The following is a 17,989-nucleotide window of genomic DNA, read 5'->3' on the forward strand; positions in this document are numbered from 1 at the left end:
ATTGTTTCTTCTGCCAAACTGCAGGACAGTTTGTTGGCAGACAACATAATTATATGAGACAATACAATCATATAAAATATCTATGTACACTTATGACACTGTGGAAGGAAACGAGGAAACCAGTGGTAGGCTGAAATTGGTTATGACACTTGTAAGGTCATCTGAAGCTTACATGATGTTAATGTTTCGAAAGTTAAACTAAATAAAATTATACGATATGCCTAGCCCGAGACATATCATATATTATTTTTTGTACCATATATATGAATAACATAATAAATAATATTGGTAAACTTGTCACTCATATATTATTTCACTTGAAGAAGCCACCTTTTCACGTGATATTCAGAGAGTTGGCCGCAAATAAAAACTTAAAACTCGATGACACCGCTAACAACTTCATGTGTATAATACAGATAGAACTTCACTTACAGGTAAGTTCGTTTAATCTTTTAATTATACAGTTCAGATCACTATAGGTACTGTACCTACATATTCCTGAAAACATTGACCCTTAACGATCGATTCATCATGAATCTCACGTCAAATTACAAATTTTAAGTTGAATATTATCAGTCATCATACTCAGATTTGTATATAATTATGATGTACTTGGAACAGATTTTAAAAGTCAATTCATAAAATAATTCACAAAACACACTTAATAAACAGTTACATTGCCGCAAGATATTTCTTAATTATAGTATCATGTGTCGTTATAACATCAAGACGAAAATATCTCTAATATGTTTAAAAAACCGAGACGACTACTAATTTTAATTTATGCAAATGATCAACCTCTCACTTACTCGCACTTTCTGTTATAAAAATATTTACTAACAATACGTTAAAATTAAAAAGTACGCCAATTACAAGTATACGTGATATTAATACGCGTCGCGTATATACTCACAAGTAAAAAGTGTAAAAACCTTCCATCCCAAATACCAAAACACATTTGCATAAGTACAAACAAAATTCTACTGTAACCCAGATGAGAGCTCTCTGTGGAGTAAAGATTATTCGAGGTGGGGGGGACACGAATAAAACTGTATGGCAGCACGGTAACTTCGCCAAACATCGCTTGACATCTCTCGATGTCAGGAAATCAAAGCCAGCGAGAGAATTAGAAAAATAAATTATTAAAAATGAAACTGACGGTCGCTCTCGTGCTGGCCCTAGCGGCGTTCGCGCAGGCGGAAAGTGACAACACCATGGAGATCGCGATGAGTTTCGTGAAGGACTGCCAAGGAGATTACTTTTTATGTGTCAAGGTCCATAATTTTCTTATTAAGTGAAAGTGTACAGTGCCGGAACGTGTTACAGTGTTGTGGGTTCGAGATTGCGTTAAAAGGACTTGCATTTTTCATGAGTTTTTTTAAGTGAACTTAAAATCTTAAAACAATAATTATACGCGCAAAGAAAAATATTAAGTACACATTTGCAGCAGACATATGTGGTATCAAATTGATTTAATCAATTTAAGTTCTAGTTCAACATTGCAAAAGCTAAACTTTTAGAAAACTAATTTATAATTAATAATTATAATCAATTTTTAAATTTTACAGGAAAAACTTCTCAAGATCGTCGACAACTTAAGGGCATCAAGGAGCATCACCATTGCTGATGGCATCATCCTTAAGAGCAACCAGGAAATGCGGGCCCCTAAGAAGTTGGACAGCCTTCCCGTTGACCCCTCAGCCAGAGACGTCGAGGTCAACTACAGACTCATGGATGGCGTCGTCAGCCTCTTCGAGACCCACGCCGTCGAAGTCAAGCTCAACCAAGCCGACAAAGAGACCCTGCAGAGGTCACTCGAAGAAGGTAATTCATTCACGACAATTTCATTATCGCAAAACAAGTTTCAATGCCCGCTTTAATAGGCGCTATAAATTACTTAGCACTGTTAGCAGACAAACAAGAATCGTATAAAACGTGCTAAGTGAAAGCTTTAAGTCAACAACGTTTATCAAAGATCATTGGCCATTGATTTGCGGGATGATTACAAACGTAATAATATCACTTTTTAATCTCTTCTTTCCCCTGCCCTTATCCCACGTTATGTGGGGTCGGCACAAACTAAGTGTTTTTTTCTTCCATTCTCCCTGTCTTTAGTCTCCTCAGCACTCACTCCTTTCTTTCTCATATCCTCTTTCACACAATCCATCAATCTTTTTTTGGGTCTACCATACGCTCTCCGTCCATCAACATTCATCACTAACATCACTACTAATTATAAAAGTAATGATATCACTATTTAATCATGTTTTTTTTAATTCTAGGTCGTGGCAAGAAGAACAAGGGTGGCGGTATGATGGGCATCATGGGTCTCCTTGGAGCCAAGATGCTGCTCGGTAAACTGCTCATCGTCAAGCTCATCGCTCTGAAGGCCCTCGCCACCGCCAAGGTCGCTCTAGTCCTCGCCGTCATCCTCTTCGTCGCGTACTGCTTCAAGCATGACCACTCCAAGACCACCTATGAGGTCGTACCTCACGCTCACCACCACGAAAGCCACCACCCCGTCCACGTGGAACACTCTTCCCATGGAGGAGGCGGCTACTCCAGCTACGGCTCCGATTGGAACAAGAACCTCGACGAGGCCCAGAACTTGGCTTACAGCGCGTACGGCCACAGCAAATAGATAGAAACTTACCAAAACCACTTGCGAGGACCAAGTCCGTCAGACCTCTATTGTACAAAGACTTATTTATTTAACTTATTAAATTATTTATATTAACTTATTGAATGAACGAATAAACCGTTGTGTTGAATTTGTCTTCCTTATTTTTTTCTCTTGCATATTAGTCATATACCTATCAAAAGAGCAACGCCAAAAAAAGTAAAGTTGGCGTTACAAATCACAAAGATAAAACACGTTGATTCAAAATAATAGAAACCGGCAATCATGCGTAACAACCGGCTACTATTACATGTGGTAAACACAAACAAAAAGAACTCAAAATCGTTTGCGGCAAGCTCGCCGCCGCTTTAGAAAATAAAAGTAATCGGTTTGTAAAACCACAAGGCATTAACCGAGAGTAACATTGATAATATCATAATCCATTAAAAAGAAAACAAACGCAATTAAACGAAAGAAAACGAAAAGCAAATTCAATTAGCTTTTCTATTTTTAGCTAAGCGCCTATCTTTATCTAGTTCCGGTACTTCTGTTACTTCATATCCGAGCCTTAAATCCAGTTTCCACTCTCTCTTATATGTTTATTTATGTACGTTCCACATTTTTGTATATGTACGATTATTAGCCGAGAAATCTCGCCACATACCGGGCCAGCGGTTAACGAAGCCACTTGTCTCTGGACCGGGTGGAAGCAAAAACAGGTTTAAAGTAGATGACTATTCATTTAAGGTTCAACTTTCTATAGATGGTGTTTCACGCATTTTACTTAATTTCATCTTCGTTTGAGTTCCTCCAACCTTTAAACACAAAGGTGTCGTTTTGCATCTTAATTTGAATAGAAACTGCGTAGTTTTCGACAGAGATTTCATCGGAGCGTATTAATTAGCCGTATCGGAGTCGTGTATGATGATCATGTAATATACAGTCAGGAATAGGATATGAGAACATTGCCCGCGGCGTGAGAGCAGCAAAAGTGAAACTTTGAGATTTTCGACTGTTACTCAATCACTCTTTTATGGCTGACCGGATCTTAATGAATGCTTGACCAAATATGGAGCCGGCTCCGGATATACCTACAGCATGCGTCGTTTGGTGAAAAGCCGACAGTGAAGGCATTAAATCATATCACAACGTATCGAAAAATTCTGAATAGTTACGAGTACTTACTCAAACAAAATGTCAGAAGAAAAGTGTTAAATTGTTAAGCATAGATGAATGATGACCATAATCTCGCTTGATACATAGTATGTGAATGTTCGCTTCTGGTTCGCGGGAAGAATGGAAAATAATCATACCGTGGGCGGCGTTCTATGAGTTTAAGGGCACTAGTTGACCAGTTACTTGAAAAGCTCTGTGCCCAGGGTTTTTTTTATATATTTTTTATAATAATAGAATGACGACAATCATGTTAAACATCCCATCCTTTACATTACTTGATGCACTTCTGAATAAAAATACCAAACGAATGTTTACACTCATAAGAGGCTCTATGAACACCGACACAATTAAGAAAATTAGATAAAATGAAGTACAATAACTGAATAAAGAAAGTTTTGGAGTTAATTGAAGTAAACATAAAATTCACGAAAACAAGCGTGGGATCGTTGATTGTGTGAAAATTTTACTTTTACTAGAACAAACCCATAGGCTATTAAGTTAATTTTGGTAACGGTCGGGTGGTGTAGGCCGAGACTCTATTTTTATGAATTTCGCCTTTTCATAGTTTAATTTCATTCAAGTGTACATATTCTTTCTTAAGTTTGGTTTCATATGTAGGTATCTAGACAAGGCAAAGTTGTACTAAAAACAAATTTACTGAAGCTGAATACGAAAGTGGAGGGTACGAAACGTAGTCCTCATGAAAATGAAAATATACAACAAATTGTACACTATTTGTTGTATATCAACCGCAGCTATGACCCTACGTTTGATTTATTTTTCGGAATGTTATTTTTTATAAAAGTGTAGCATGTAAAGCTTTGTATATTTTTCGCCCCTAATTTTTACAATAATAAAAAAAATCGAATAAAGTCAAACGTAGAGGCATAGCTATGTTTAATATAGATCAAGTTATGCAAAAATATTTTGCAAAATGTCAATATCCAGAGTGGAAAATGGGAACTTCGTTTGTTTGGAGTAGCAACCGTCCCCTTTGCTGTTAACAACGCCAATGACCCTGCCATGCTTATAAATGCAGCACTTGGATGATTAAAGACCTTATTAAAGCAGAACAAGATAAACAATTGCACGAGTTTTCCCATGTGATTACTGCATTTGCGATAAGCAGGGCAGAACTTATGTAAATGAGGTATGTGCGATAGGTCGTGGGATATCTAGTAGCTCTACTGAGTAAAATTGTATTGATTCGCTGTACCGTCGTCGCTTCCAGCCCAGCCAATAAATAGATAAATTTGGAAAATTTCGGAACCGAAATTTTTGTCTAGTTGATTCTTTAGTGATTTGACTAGAAATAATAGTGCTGCCAACAGGGGATGCTCAAAGAGTTCAACACCATAACTGAAAAGGAGCTTCTAGAGGTACTTCTTTAGGCCGGCACGATTGCAACCTTATGAGGTACAAAGCATTAAGGCCCAAATTAATCTGGAATTTTCTGGATTCAACGGGCATTAGTAATGAACTTTAAAGGGCCGTCACAATAGATCAGTGCACTCAAAGGCCCACACCACCCCCAAATAAAATAATAAGTCCTACGTCAGCAAGAAATAAAAAATTTGGATATGATTAAAATTTTGACTTTAAATTATTGTTCTACTGGGCGGCCAAAATATAAGTGCATTTCCGTTGCCAGGGAGGTTTTGGGACTGAACTGAACAACTTTTACTATGGGAGCAATCCCGAAATCGCGAAAAAAAAATTCCCCTCGCATAGAAAATGGACCAGCAAAAATGCATGAAACAGCCAATTATTTTTCGCAACTTCGGGATTAGCCCCATAGTAAAAGTTGCTCAGTATAATCCCAAAACCTCTCTGGCAACAGGAATGCACTTACTTTGGCAAATCTGTATAATAACAAAGTGAAGAATCATCCAAGAATAAAAGTTTTCTATCTGCGCTGATTGAAGTCAGACAAACGACTTGACTGATCAAGTGATCAATACATAGTTGTTATAGAACCTGTATCTAGAAAGTGGAGATAAAGTGGAAATTCTATAATGCGGTATAATTTACAGATCGTCAGCAAAGTAGGTCCGGCGGGTGTATCATCATGGACAAGAACGAAAGAGAAAGATTAATCTGCTTATAAGTTAATACATGTATTACAAAATTGTATCTAAATGTTTCTAAGTTTTAAAATTTTGGTTTATTTAAATTATGTTATTCTAAATCATATGTTATTGTTATTATATTTGTGTATATTATATATCTTGTGTCTAGTACCCACAACACAAACCATATTGAGCTTACTGTGGTACTAAGTCGATCTGTGTAAAATTGTCATATAATATTTATTTAAATCATTTATTGCAGTTTTAAGCATTTTATCTTTCACATATTCATTATTTTCTGTATTATGGATGCTTTTGTTATCATTATCGCCGACCAAACTCTGAGGGGTGATTATGTAGGTCATACTGAACAACTTTTACTAAGACCAACCCCGAATCACGAAATAAAAATCTCCTGTTCTATAGAAATCATTATTTAACTCTGATCGAACGAAATGTAAGCGACGGCAATTTTTTTTCGCGATTTCAGGGCAGGTCCTATAGTAAAAGTTGTTCAGTATGAGCTACATATTGACCTTTGGTCAGTGATTACGATAAAGTACCCTGTATAGAATTAGATCAAGATCAAAGTTTACAGCGATTTTGATAGCCTACGCGTAAAGCAAGTGTAATTTATACGACATAAAATCATAGAAGTTTGATGTTTTAAATAACGCTTGCACTGCGTGGGCTATCAAAATCACTGAAGACTTTTCTTGGTCTAACTCTAGCTTACGTATAATCTAAATTTCTAGATAGTTAAGATCCATAGAATTAAGCTATTTGAACGAATTAATCGCGTGACTACGAGCTTTTAAAAGGGCTCTAAAAGTCGAATTCAATTAAAATTACCATACGATACACGATACAGCGCTATATAATCCGTTCAAATTGTCTTGTACTATAACCAAAATACTTAATAACACGTAACATTCACATAAACCGGAAACAAACGCCTATAAAAACTCGAATGACTATAATTTAATCCGAATCCCAAAAATAGAAAACTTTCTATTGCAAGATCGTTAAATCTTCTTAGTGCGCGGGCGCGAAAACAATTACAATGAATAATTATGGAAACAAACGTACGCGTAAAATGTGAAGTTTATATAATATGGTTATAATGAACTGGCCCTTGCATTAATGTTAACACGACAACCAGAACACGGCTAGAACTAGACCAAGAAGTTTGCAGAGATTTTGATAGCCCACGTAGTGCAAGTATTATTTACACGTCATAATTACATTTTACTCGCGTCCGCAGGAAGATTACCTTAGATACCCTGCACGTGTCCCCTGGGTGGTGCTAAAGAGTAATCAACTTTGGCTGCTGCACTGCACTTCTAACGAGAGCCTCGCAGCAATAAACAGATACGATTTCGTCGTTCGTCATAATTACATCGAAGTTTGACGTTTAAAATAACACTGGCAAGGGGCTATCAAACTCTTTGCAGACTTTTCTAGGTCAAACTCTTGTTATACACTAATAAAAAACGAAACACTGCTTGATCTGAGATCGCATAAGTGTATGTGATTTGCATATTCATCATATCGTGTTCCCGTTTACCCACCAAAGGTTACGAATTCAGATACTGAATATATATACCACTTTACTGCACTTTTGTCTGTCCAAAAATATGCAGTTTTGGATTTATAGTTGTAGTTGTATAATAGCTGTAAACTTTTATTATAGGACTTTTGTGAGCTCAAACTAATTATAGAGTAAAACAATAATCCGACTGTCTGATACCGCCCGGGACATCTACTTAACGTTTACACAAAAAAACAAAACTTATAAACTCCATGAGCAGCAATGAAAAGTTAGTTTATTTTGGCTACTCTCAGTTTACACCTTTATGTTTAACGACTTGAAACTAATGATACCATTTTACTCGTGATAAATAACACAATGATGCAATTTTGCATTAAATATATTATAATGTCTTTATCAAGCTAAACTCACATTAAAATTGATCGCATCACGCAACAAAAACATCCAAAAATGGTGACTAAAATTTGAACCTGTAATGTAGTAAATAGAGTTGATTTTGATTTGTTTGCAAATTGACCGAAACAGTTTGGTTTCGATCAATTTTCTAAATGCAACTCTAATCCGATTGAACACGATTTAAATTTCATCGAACTTAACAAGTACAATTAGGTAGGACCGAAAGCCTTAGTAGGATTAAGCTTTGCTTAGTTTGGGGCTAGGTTGATCTGTGTAAGATGCCCCCCTAAATATTTATTTATTTATTTAGTACCTATCTATATTTTTAAGTTTTAATTCGCTATGTTTATCAAGACAGCTTTCAACAACGTATTTATCTTTCGCATCTAAATAAGAAGATGGGTATTATTTACGCCAATTCACGTCGTCCCCACTACAGTAGCGGTACTGAGTAGGCACAATAAGGTAAATTACCATAATTCTTACCTCACATGAGCAAGTATGTTTTTGTTATTAGCTATGCCTCTGTTATTGAAGATTGCTCATATGTGTTACCTATTATTTTTGGTTTTTGGTGTAAAATTATTATTACTTGAAAAAGGTAATTTCATATCGTATGTCATCATTGTGTAACATGTATTGTGTATATGTGTTGTGTTCCAGAGGGTGTTTTCTATGTATTCAAGTACACACATTATAAATGTGTACTTATTCATATAGGTACCTATTATATATAAGTACCCACAACACAAGCCTTATTGAGCTGTCTGTGGGGATTTGTTATTTAGTCATAGTCATAGTCATTTATTTGATAAAACCGGTTTACATGTCAAAGATAATAATTATAATGACCTCCAACAGATTACAGTATTGTAAAATGATTGAGTTAACATTAGATCACAATATGATAAAAATAAAATATTAGTAAAAATGTACAATTATACAACCATAATTAGTCACTTCACGGATTCATCCGAATAAATTATAACACATACCCAATAATAGTTAGTACCTACTATTGAAGTCAGTACCGAAGTAATAAATAATTAATCACACTTAAAAAGGATGTTGGTATATGGACTAACTGTCTTTGTTGTACTGTATTTTGAACTGTATTTTGTGTCTTAATGTCCTTTAATATTTATTTAGAGTCAGACCAAGAAAAGTCTGCAGCGGATTTGATAGCTCACGCACTGCACGTGTTATTTTAAACGTCAAACTCTATGAAAGTTTGACGCATAAATAACACTGACACTGTTGGTCTATCAAATTCGCTGCAGACTTTTCTTGGTCCGACTCTATTTAATTTTATTATACACTGGCATCTATCCGCCCGATTTGACTTTAAGATACGCCAAATGTTACGGCTAGATACGATATGGATTAGATATGTCAGTGTCAAATGTGACGTTTCTTAAGAACAACATTTGACGTATCTTAAAAGTTCAAATCTGGCAGTAGGTCCCCACCAAAGACCTCCATGTCGAACGGTCGCACGCTTTTCCACGAGCTTCCAGAGACCTCAACCAGGTCAGAGCCCACCCACACGTCTACCGGTTTGTAGTATTTTATAAACGTGTTTATGAATGACAGGTCAATTTGAACGTACACTGATACGGCGCGATTCGGGAAATGAATTAGAGATTAACTAGATACTATATAGTAAAGATATGTGACATCCCACGGGTAAAGGTACCTTATGGCGGTATTATTAACGCCGTTCCAATATTATTGCGGCGCTATGCCACGTAAGCTACGTCACATATCTTCACTATTTCAAGTCTAGTGAATCTCTAATTCATTTCCCGAATCGTGGCGCCAGCCGCCATAAGGTACCTTTTACAATGGAACGTCACATATCTTTACAATTTCATATCTAGTGAATCTCTACTTCATTTCCCGAATCGCGCCGGTATTTATTTATTTATTTAAAACTTTATTGCACAAAAGAATAACTTAATGTAGTAAAAGGCGAACTTAATGCCATGAGGCATCCTCTACCAGTCAACCATAAATATCTTAAATGTCTTATATTTGAATGAAATCGAACTGATGTCATTCAGTTATCGTGCATTTCGCTCATACTTGTCCGTACATGTATTGGCCCGAGCGAGACGCACGATAAATAACATGTTTCAAATATTATTCTGATGTCAGTGTGCTTACGTTCGTTTTGGCCTGTGAATTAAGAAAAAGTCTATAAGTACGTCAGAAATGCTTAAAGAAGTCGTGTGAAGCGAATAATGTTAGTAGCAGAAAAAGTGGAAGCTATGTAACTACCCTAAACGGTTTTTTTTTTAATCAGGTGATATACCGGGTGTGGCCTGTAATATGAGCAAAAAATTAAATTGTAGGCTGTACTCCTCATACTGACCAACGTTTGTTCAACGACTTTTAAAAATAACTTGTGGTTTGATTTTTTATACATTTTAAAGTTTTTTTTAAGACGCAATGTATTGCGAATTTTGTTATGTTTAAGGCGTGACAAGCAACGTCAATCACAATGATATGGCGTGGCAATGGCGTCCATTGAAGATAATATTTATTTTGTATAAAAAATAGGGAGTCTAAATATTTCATAATTTTTAAAAGTGGTTGAACAAAAGTGTCACCGTTTGAGGAGTACAATCTATGTTTTAAATATTTGCTCGTGTTACAGGCAACACCCGGTATAATGTGAAGTTGTCTCGAAATGATAGTTAGGATTAAATCAAAGTGTAAATTTAGAGATAATTAAAGGATTATAGCCTATTTACTTAAAACAAAAACCTTGTAAGCCATTGTCATTATAGAACATCTAATATTTTCAGGATGAAAACTAATCATTTAAGAAAATATATTATTGTGACAATCATCTTAATTTATTATATTTATTTATCATATAGAAATACAACTTTTTAACATTAACTACTCAAAAAAATGTATGAAGACATACAACAATGCCTACACATTTTGTAGCATCTGTGCGCCGTACGAGAAGCCAAGGTTACAGAAATTCAAGGCGCTTTCTTTTACGACTACAGGCTTCATTGTTGGTGCAAGGTTCATGTAAGCACTTATACTTTAAATCAAATACTTAATTTAATCATCTTCCTCGATTCCTCATGACTGAGGGTCGCGACCACATGAGGTCGTTATTTTGTGCACGAAGGCTCTCCATTCCGAATTCCGCCTTCCTAGTAATAGGCCTCTAGTAGTAGGCGCCTGTGTACTTTTGTAGATCCCTGGCAGGCCTTCTTCACGGCTCCTCTACACGATGGGCCAACGCCGGCCACTCCAAGGGACGCATTTATGCGTTCGAGGGAGCAAGTGATATTCTCATTCTACCTCATTCTACCGCATGGCTGCGTCCCTTGGAGTGGCCGGCGCAGGCCCATCGTGTAGCCATTACAGTGTCCACCCAGCGGGTTGGTGGATGTCCACCCCGTCCTCATTCCGTCAGGCTTCATTAGTTTAAAATTTTAAATTAAACATATCTCTCAATAAGTATGATACTTACTAATTATCGTAATTATAATAGATTGCCGTTGCTGCATGGCATACTGTCGATATTGTCAATATTAAAGTTTTATGTTACTGCCACTTGTGATATTTTGATACGTATGTACTACTCAATTCAAATTATTATGGTCTTAACCAAAACGTAAAAAAAACAACGAAAATCTATTGGTACGTAAACGTAGTTATAAAAAGCAGAATATACGAAGGTATTTCATAGCTATATCTATATATTTTAGTTGATAACTACTTCTTAGTACGACCACGGAGATCTTCTTTAAGACTTTGAAATTTTTTGACACCGGACACAGACTATGGTATTAAAGTTAAGTATAAGTACCTACTTAAAATAAAAATAAGGAGTATTTAGTTGAAAAAACTATGTTATACACTTATTACTTTTAAGAAAACAATTAGAACGAAAAAACTAACTAACTTTACTTACTAAAATTAACTTTTAGGTAAATACTAACCACGCGACACATATTATGCTATACTGTTCCTGTATTAAGTACCCCGTAAGAAAACTATTGTTACATACTAATGTTTTTTTTTATATGTCAATTTCAAAATTTAAATATTAGATAATCTTAATACTATTCCAATTAGCTGACCAAGGGCGGGTTTAAATTCAGCAAGCTGTACCCGCACCCTTTTCATTACTTACACAATTTGTTGCATAATGTTTAGATTTACTTACCTACTTACTCCATATACCTAAGATGGACTAATTACCTACCTAACTATTATATATTATACCTAAGAACTGATGTAAAAAGTAATGAAATAAATGCATTTGTATTTGTATTTGTATTTATAAAAATATTGTTTGGTTGGCGCCTGCCAGTGTGTTCAAGGCCAAGTTTGTTGTAAAAGAAATTTCTCTTGCGAAACACATCGTGGAGAAAGTAAGAAAAGCTCTTATAACAAATTTATGAAACTAATATCTAGGTTAGTTTTAGCCGGCGTTTATTTTATAAGTAATGAAGTTGAGATGCATTTAGGAAAATAGATAGAGTTAGATCTAGAAAAGTCTGCAGCTTTGGTGTGGGCTCGCAGTGCAAATGTTATTTATACGTCATAATTTCATAGAAGTTTGACGTTTAAAATAACACCTGCATTGCGTGGGCTATTAAAATGATCCGCAGACTTTTTTTGGTCTAACTCTAACCTGACCGATTACAATGACTCAAGAACTAAATAAGATAAAAATAAACTTCAAATGATTTTATTTTAATCATGTGTCCGTACATGACTGGTTAACAACATTTTCAATGATTTACCATTGTATGCCATTGAAAGGAAAAATATAGCTGTAGACTTATGCCAAGAAAAGTCTGCAACGATTTTGATAGAACACGCAGTGCAAGTGTTATTTTAAAAGTCAAACTTCCCTGAAAAAAATATATCGTACTTATAAATAACATTTGCACTGCGTGTGCTATCAAAATCGTTGCAGACTTTTCTTGGTCTAACTTAAATTCTTCGTACCTACCTTCACACAAGAAAAAGACGAATAAAGTAGACTTTTTTATGAACACGTATAATGGTATCACAAGAGACGTTTGTTATGTGTAGGCTTTATAATAGAGAAATTAAAACCATATCACTACCTACTATTTACAAATATATTTATTATGGTTCCTGATACTGATGCCTGATGCCTTTTATTTCTTGCAAGTAGTTACAATGTCAACATAAATTAAATAATACAATATTTTTTACATAATACAATACAATGTAAGAATAAACGCAATAGTAGTGTGTACTAACTACACGAAGTCCGCTGCAATGAGGGCTCGTAATTACAGATGCCTCGAATAGTGAATTTGGCCGAAAACCGAATACCGAATAGTCGGCGCTTCCCTCGGCCAAAAACCGAAAATTGAGCGACCGAATATTCGGCCCGGGTATGTCCTTAAACTACGTCCAAGACCACCGGTGGACGGGCAGCAGCGTCCCTCAAATTCGGTGTACTCGACTCCGATCGCCAACCCGCCTGTCAAGCGTGGCGATTATGGCATTCACCCATCAAGGGGGAGGCCTATGTTCAGCAGTGGACGTCTTATGGCTGAGATGATGATGATGATGATGGTGAATATTCGGCATGACATGATAAAATTTTGAGTCACAATTATTATGAAAACTGTTCGCCAACAAAGCACAACGTATACTAAGATTTATATGTTTATGTTGAACAGAATTAATGAATGTAGTTAGAGTCAATAAAATCAGACCCGTGATAAAAATAAAATATTTTGTAATCGTACCTTCGTATTTAGTGGCATCTATACTCGTAATAGTAATAGCGTTCACGGTAGGGGTCAAGACCATAAACCTAATGGCACACTACTAAATTGTAAATTGGAAACTACGAAATTAATGTAAATGCATATTACATATGCTAATAGTCATCGACCGTGATTTGACTAACATACTTCGACAAAGCTGTTTTATGGTTGGCCGTATTTAATATTAATACAGTGGAACCTCGATAGCCCGAATCTCAAGAGAAGCGCCAAAAACTTCGTATTAACGAGGTTTCGTCTAATAGAGGGCATCGAGTTAGGGAGGTTCTTGTAGTTTTTTTTTTGTCTTAGAGAGGTTTCGAGTTATAAAGGTAAAACGCATGAAAAATTCGTATTAGAGGTACCTAATTATAGGAACGCAGAAAGTACAGTCTTATTATCTTTTTCGAGTTATCTTTGACGTAAATAACTCGTTCGTTAGTAAATAACTTCGCGATATAGAGGTGGTAAGACAAAACGGCTATATTTTCGAGTTGTAGAGATCAAATTTTATTTTTAGAGTTATAGAGACAAAAAATGTATTGAATAGTAGTGAAGGAAATCGTAGATTACTTCATCTTAGTGTGGTTAAATATTTCCAGTTATGGAGGTCTTGGGCTTTGAAGGGAAGGAAATTACATTTTATTTCGTGTTACTGAGGATTTCGCCTTATCGAGGTTCGAGTTATAGAGGTTCCACTGTACCATGCTTATTTTCCGAAAGCCGAAAATTCCTAGTGAACTTTCGAATCTGACCCAATTTGACTGTGAGACCTTAAGGTGTAGGTGTATCTGAGAGCCTGAATATGGACCTTAGATGTTTGATAATTTGGAGTCGAATGTAATTTATTGAAGTCGTTTAGAAATGTCGTCATTATAGGAACTTTTACTTTTTGATTGGAAAATGTTCATGAGATACAGTCTGGTGACAAACATACGGACAGACGGACGATGAAGTCTTAGTGATAGGGTGCCGTTTTTACCCTTTGGGTACGGTACCTTGCGTATTTAAGGTTAGAAGGAAATAAAATCACAATTAAATAATAAATGCTGTTTGGTTTATTTGTTTTGTCTTCATCATTCACCCCACACATAATAAATACACATTCACAAAGATATCTTAAACGTAATACACTCATTAATCGTGATACACGATACTATACAAATCGTAAACATTATAATAATTTAATAATACATAGCTATAATAATAATATAGCTTGGTTATTAATAATTAAATATATAGCATAAGTTTTAAAAAACAATAATAAATACGAGAGATCATGATAATAGTAATCAAATAAATATAAAACAAATAAGTAATTATAAAATAGATAAAATAAGATCTTGATACTTGAAAATGAAAATGTAATAAAATAATAACTAAATAAAATTAAACAAAACACTAAAATAATCAAATAACTATTTACAAAATAAAAAATAACCAAAAATATACCAAACAAAATAATAAATATCACAACCCGTAATAAAAATACGATTTGAAGACGAAAGTTCCTTTTCAATCAAATTACTGCTTACAGTGAAACCCCAGTTTCAGCGTCGCATAAAATGAATGAAAAGAAGTTGAAAGCAGTCAATAAATAAATAATCAAACACGCACACACTCACACAAAATAAATATGGCTATAATATTTGGTTTGAGCGTACTTCGCCTTTACCATGAGGTCAGTACGCTTTTGAAGTTAGATCTATTGATGTTTGTAGCCGGCATAAGCCATGTCGGCGCCTTCGATTTTGCCTGAACGTCCCCAACCTTGGCTTTCCCAGCCGTGTCCATGGTCATCATGGATTGGAGGGGCCCATCCACCGTGCTCCTCGTGCTTCTTAGCCAAGAGAGCCTTGATGATGGCAATGACCTTGGCAATGAAAGCAATCTTGGCGATTACTGCGATCTTCCAAATGGAGACGGCGATGACACCGAGGAAGAGGACAGCCAGAGCGATGAGCTTTGCCTTCAGCAGGGCCAGGAGGGACACGATCATCTTCAATTTCTTCTTGATCTCCTTCTTCTTGCCGCGGCCCTCGTCAGCTGTGTAATTGTGTAAATTTAGTAACAAGGTAATTAAAGACTTGGATGGTATATTTTGGATTTTATCAAGTGCAAGCTTCATACGCTTGAAATATTAAAAATTAAAGACATTTTATCATTGAAAAGGAACTTTCGTCTTCAAATCGTATTTTTATTACGAGTTGTGATATTTTTTTATTTTGTGTGGTGTATTTTTGGTTATTTTTTTATTTTTTAAGTCATGTTTGACTGTTGGTAAACAATGATATATTGGCGCTGTTTATATTTTGCTGACCGCCATAATATTTATTGCCTTTAATCCACTAAACTTTTATTTCGGTAAGGATAGTCCAAGTTCGATCGAACCCATTTAACTATGCGATCGACGAATAAAAATGTATGTAAAAAGATTTATTTTAGTGTAAATCAACTTTTGAGACTATGAGTGATATTGTTCGGTGATTTTAAATTCTACGAAACTTCGTCAAGCAAAATACTCATGTCAAAATTAAGGCTAAGAGGTAAATTATTCTGCTCACCGTCACCAAGAGCCCTGGATTCTTCATCATCATCGGCGTCAAAGCTGATCTCCAGCTCGGTATTCTGAAGCAGATCATTGGCCTTCTCCCATAGCCTCTCAGTGACTTCCTTGTTCCTGATCTGGGGTTCGGTGGACAAAGGCTCCAGACTCCTAGCTTCTTTAGGGTTGCTGTTCAGGATCGCGAGACCTTCAAAAATGTTGAGTTTGCGAACGGTTCCGAGGCGTTCCGTGGCACGAAGGGCATGTTCCTATAATAAAATGAAACGTTCTATAATATCCTTGAACATGAAATTGAAGGGAGTAAGTTTGTTTTTGTTGTATAAATGTTATTTGTGTTTTATAGTGTAATGAGGTTTTGTATTAAAGTATTAACACACACAGCAGAACAGAGTGCGTGGCAGCTCCAACACCATCCTGAGCATGTTCGCTGAGCGCTTGGACTGCCCCATGACAAAGCACTGGGTAGAAATCATCACTGGCCAGACAAAGTGATGATTTTTACCCAGTGTCGCTAATAATGTGTAATTTGTATTGTATGTTGTTTGTTATTTGTAAATGTTTGTAGCGTACTTAGTTTGTAAATGTATTTAATTTAATTTGATTTAATTTAATTTAATTTAATTATTTTTTGTAAATGTAATATGGGTCCTGGTAACCTGAAATAAATGATTTTTATTTATTTTTATTTTTATTTATTTTTATTATTAAGGTAGAAAATGCTGACATACCTAAGTAGCTGTTGGACTATATTAAAATTAATTTTGACAAATTTTATAAATGTTAAAATGTTGCTTTCAAATTTCACTTTTATTTGTTTAAACTATAAAAGGCATAGATTATTATGACAGGTTGTGATTCAAACTTGGACTTGAACTTAGATAATTAAATGAACTAGTCAAAAATGTAAATCAATTTAGATGTCAATATAGCACTAATTAAAATTTCAAGTTTTATTTTTCACTTTTCTTTAGATGCTCTTGAATTAGGCTGTAAACTCACTTTGACGAATAAAGAATGACTCACATTAGACCGGGCCGTGTCCAGGTCGGAGCTTCCGGCGCATCGTCTTCTATGGAAAGCATCAATGATCGCCTGTCATGTCATAGAAAAGTAAGCGCCGGAAGCTCCGGCCCGGACACGGCCCGGTCTGCCTTGAGTCATCCTTAAAGCTTAATAAGAAACGTCTAACACTTTGAAACTAAACGTATCACAGAAATTCACTGCTTCAAGTTGATATGTCCAAACACCACACTTGACGTACCTTGATACACAAGTTAACATCACTGTTCATGCAGTTTACGAAGCTTCCTACTACCGACTTTAGCACTGACTCCTCCTTAGGCACAGGACTGGAGTAGGCCACAGCGGCCAAGCCAAGAAGAACCAAGAAGAATTTCATCTTGAAGATGTTTCGATGATCTCAATGATGATTTGCTTGTGATGCTCCAACCAAAGTCAACAGTTTTTTATTCGATACGCCCCCACTCCGACCTTTTGGCGAATTTACATTTTTAACTCGTGTAGTATATTATCGTAGCTCGGAACACTATACCACACGGGCCTGTGGCACACATATTCCGGTCATTAATATTAATTTTGTTTTGGATATCGCTTTTTCTTTCTTTTGGGATGTGATCGGTTTATGCGACAGTGCAATATAATTTAATGCTTATTAACGTGTCATATTTCGACCATTATTTACTTGCAGGATGTCATTCTCGGTGTTTTTAAATTACTTATTGGTATGTCAACGGATGGTCAACGGTAAAATTATGCTTTAGCCATAATATGAGCATGTATTAAAATTAGTAAGGAGAAGGTAGA

The 17,989-nt window shown here is 35.6% G+C and overlaps 2 protein-coding genes across 2 annotated transcripts; one reads left to right on the plus strand and one right to left on the minus strand.

The window, feature by feature from the left end:
- Positions 1–1,045: 1,045 nt before the first annotated feature.
- Positions 1,046–2,771, plus strand: LOC134675227 (uncharacterized). Its single transcript, XM_063533441.1, has 3 exons — positions 1,046–1,274; positions 1,569–1,824; positions 2,283–2,771. The coding sequence occupies exons 1-3, from the start codon at positions 1,149–1,151 to the stop codon at positions 2,639–2,641; spliced, it is 741 nt and encodes a 246-aa protein (XP_063389511.1). The 5' UTR covers positions 1,046–1,148; the 3' UTR covers positions 2,642–2,771.
- A 12,533-nt stretch (positions 2,772–15,304) lies between these two features.
- LOC134674972 (uncharacterized) lies at positions 15,305–17,583 on the minus strand. Its single transcript, XM_063533116.1, has 3 exons — positions 17,427–17,583; positions 16,164–16,413; positions 15,305–15,645 (listed from the first exon to the last, which is right to left on the minus strand). Exons 1-3 carry the CDS (start codon positions 17,562–17,564, stop codon positions 15,305–15,307), a joined length of 729 nt encoding a protein of 242 aa, XP_063389186.1. The 5' UTR covers positions 17,565–17,583.
- Positions 17,584–17,989: the final 406 nt, after the last annotated feature.

The sequence above is a fragment of the Cydia fagiglandana genome, chromosome 21 (assembly GCF_963556715.1).
Source record: "Cydia fagiglandana chromosome 21, ilCydFagi1.1, whole genome shotgun sequence".
Lineage (NCBI taxonomy): Eukaryota > Metazoa > Arthropoda > Insecta > Lepidoptera > Tortricidae > Cydia > Cydia fagiglandana.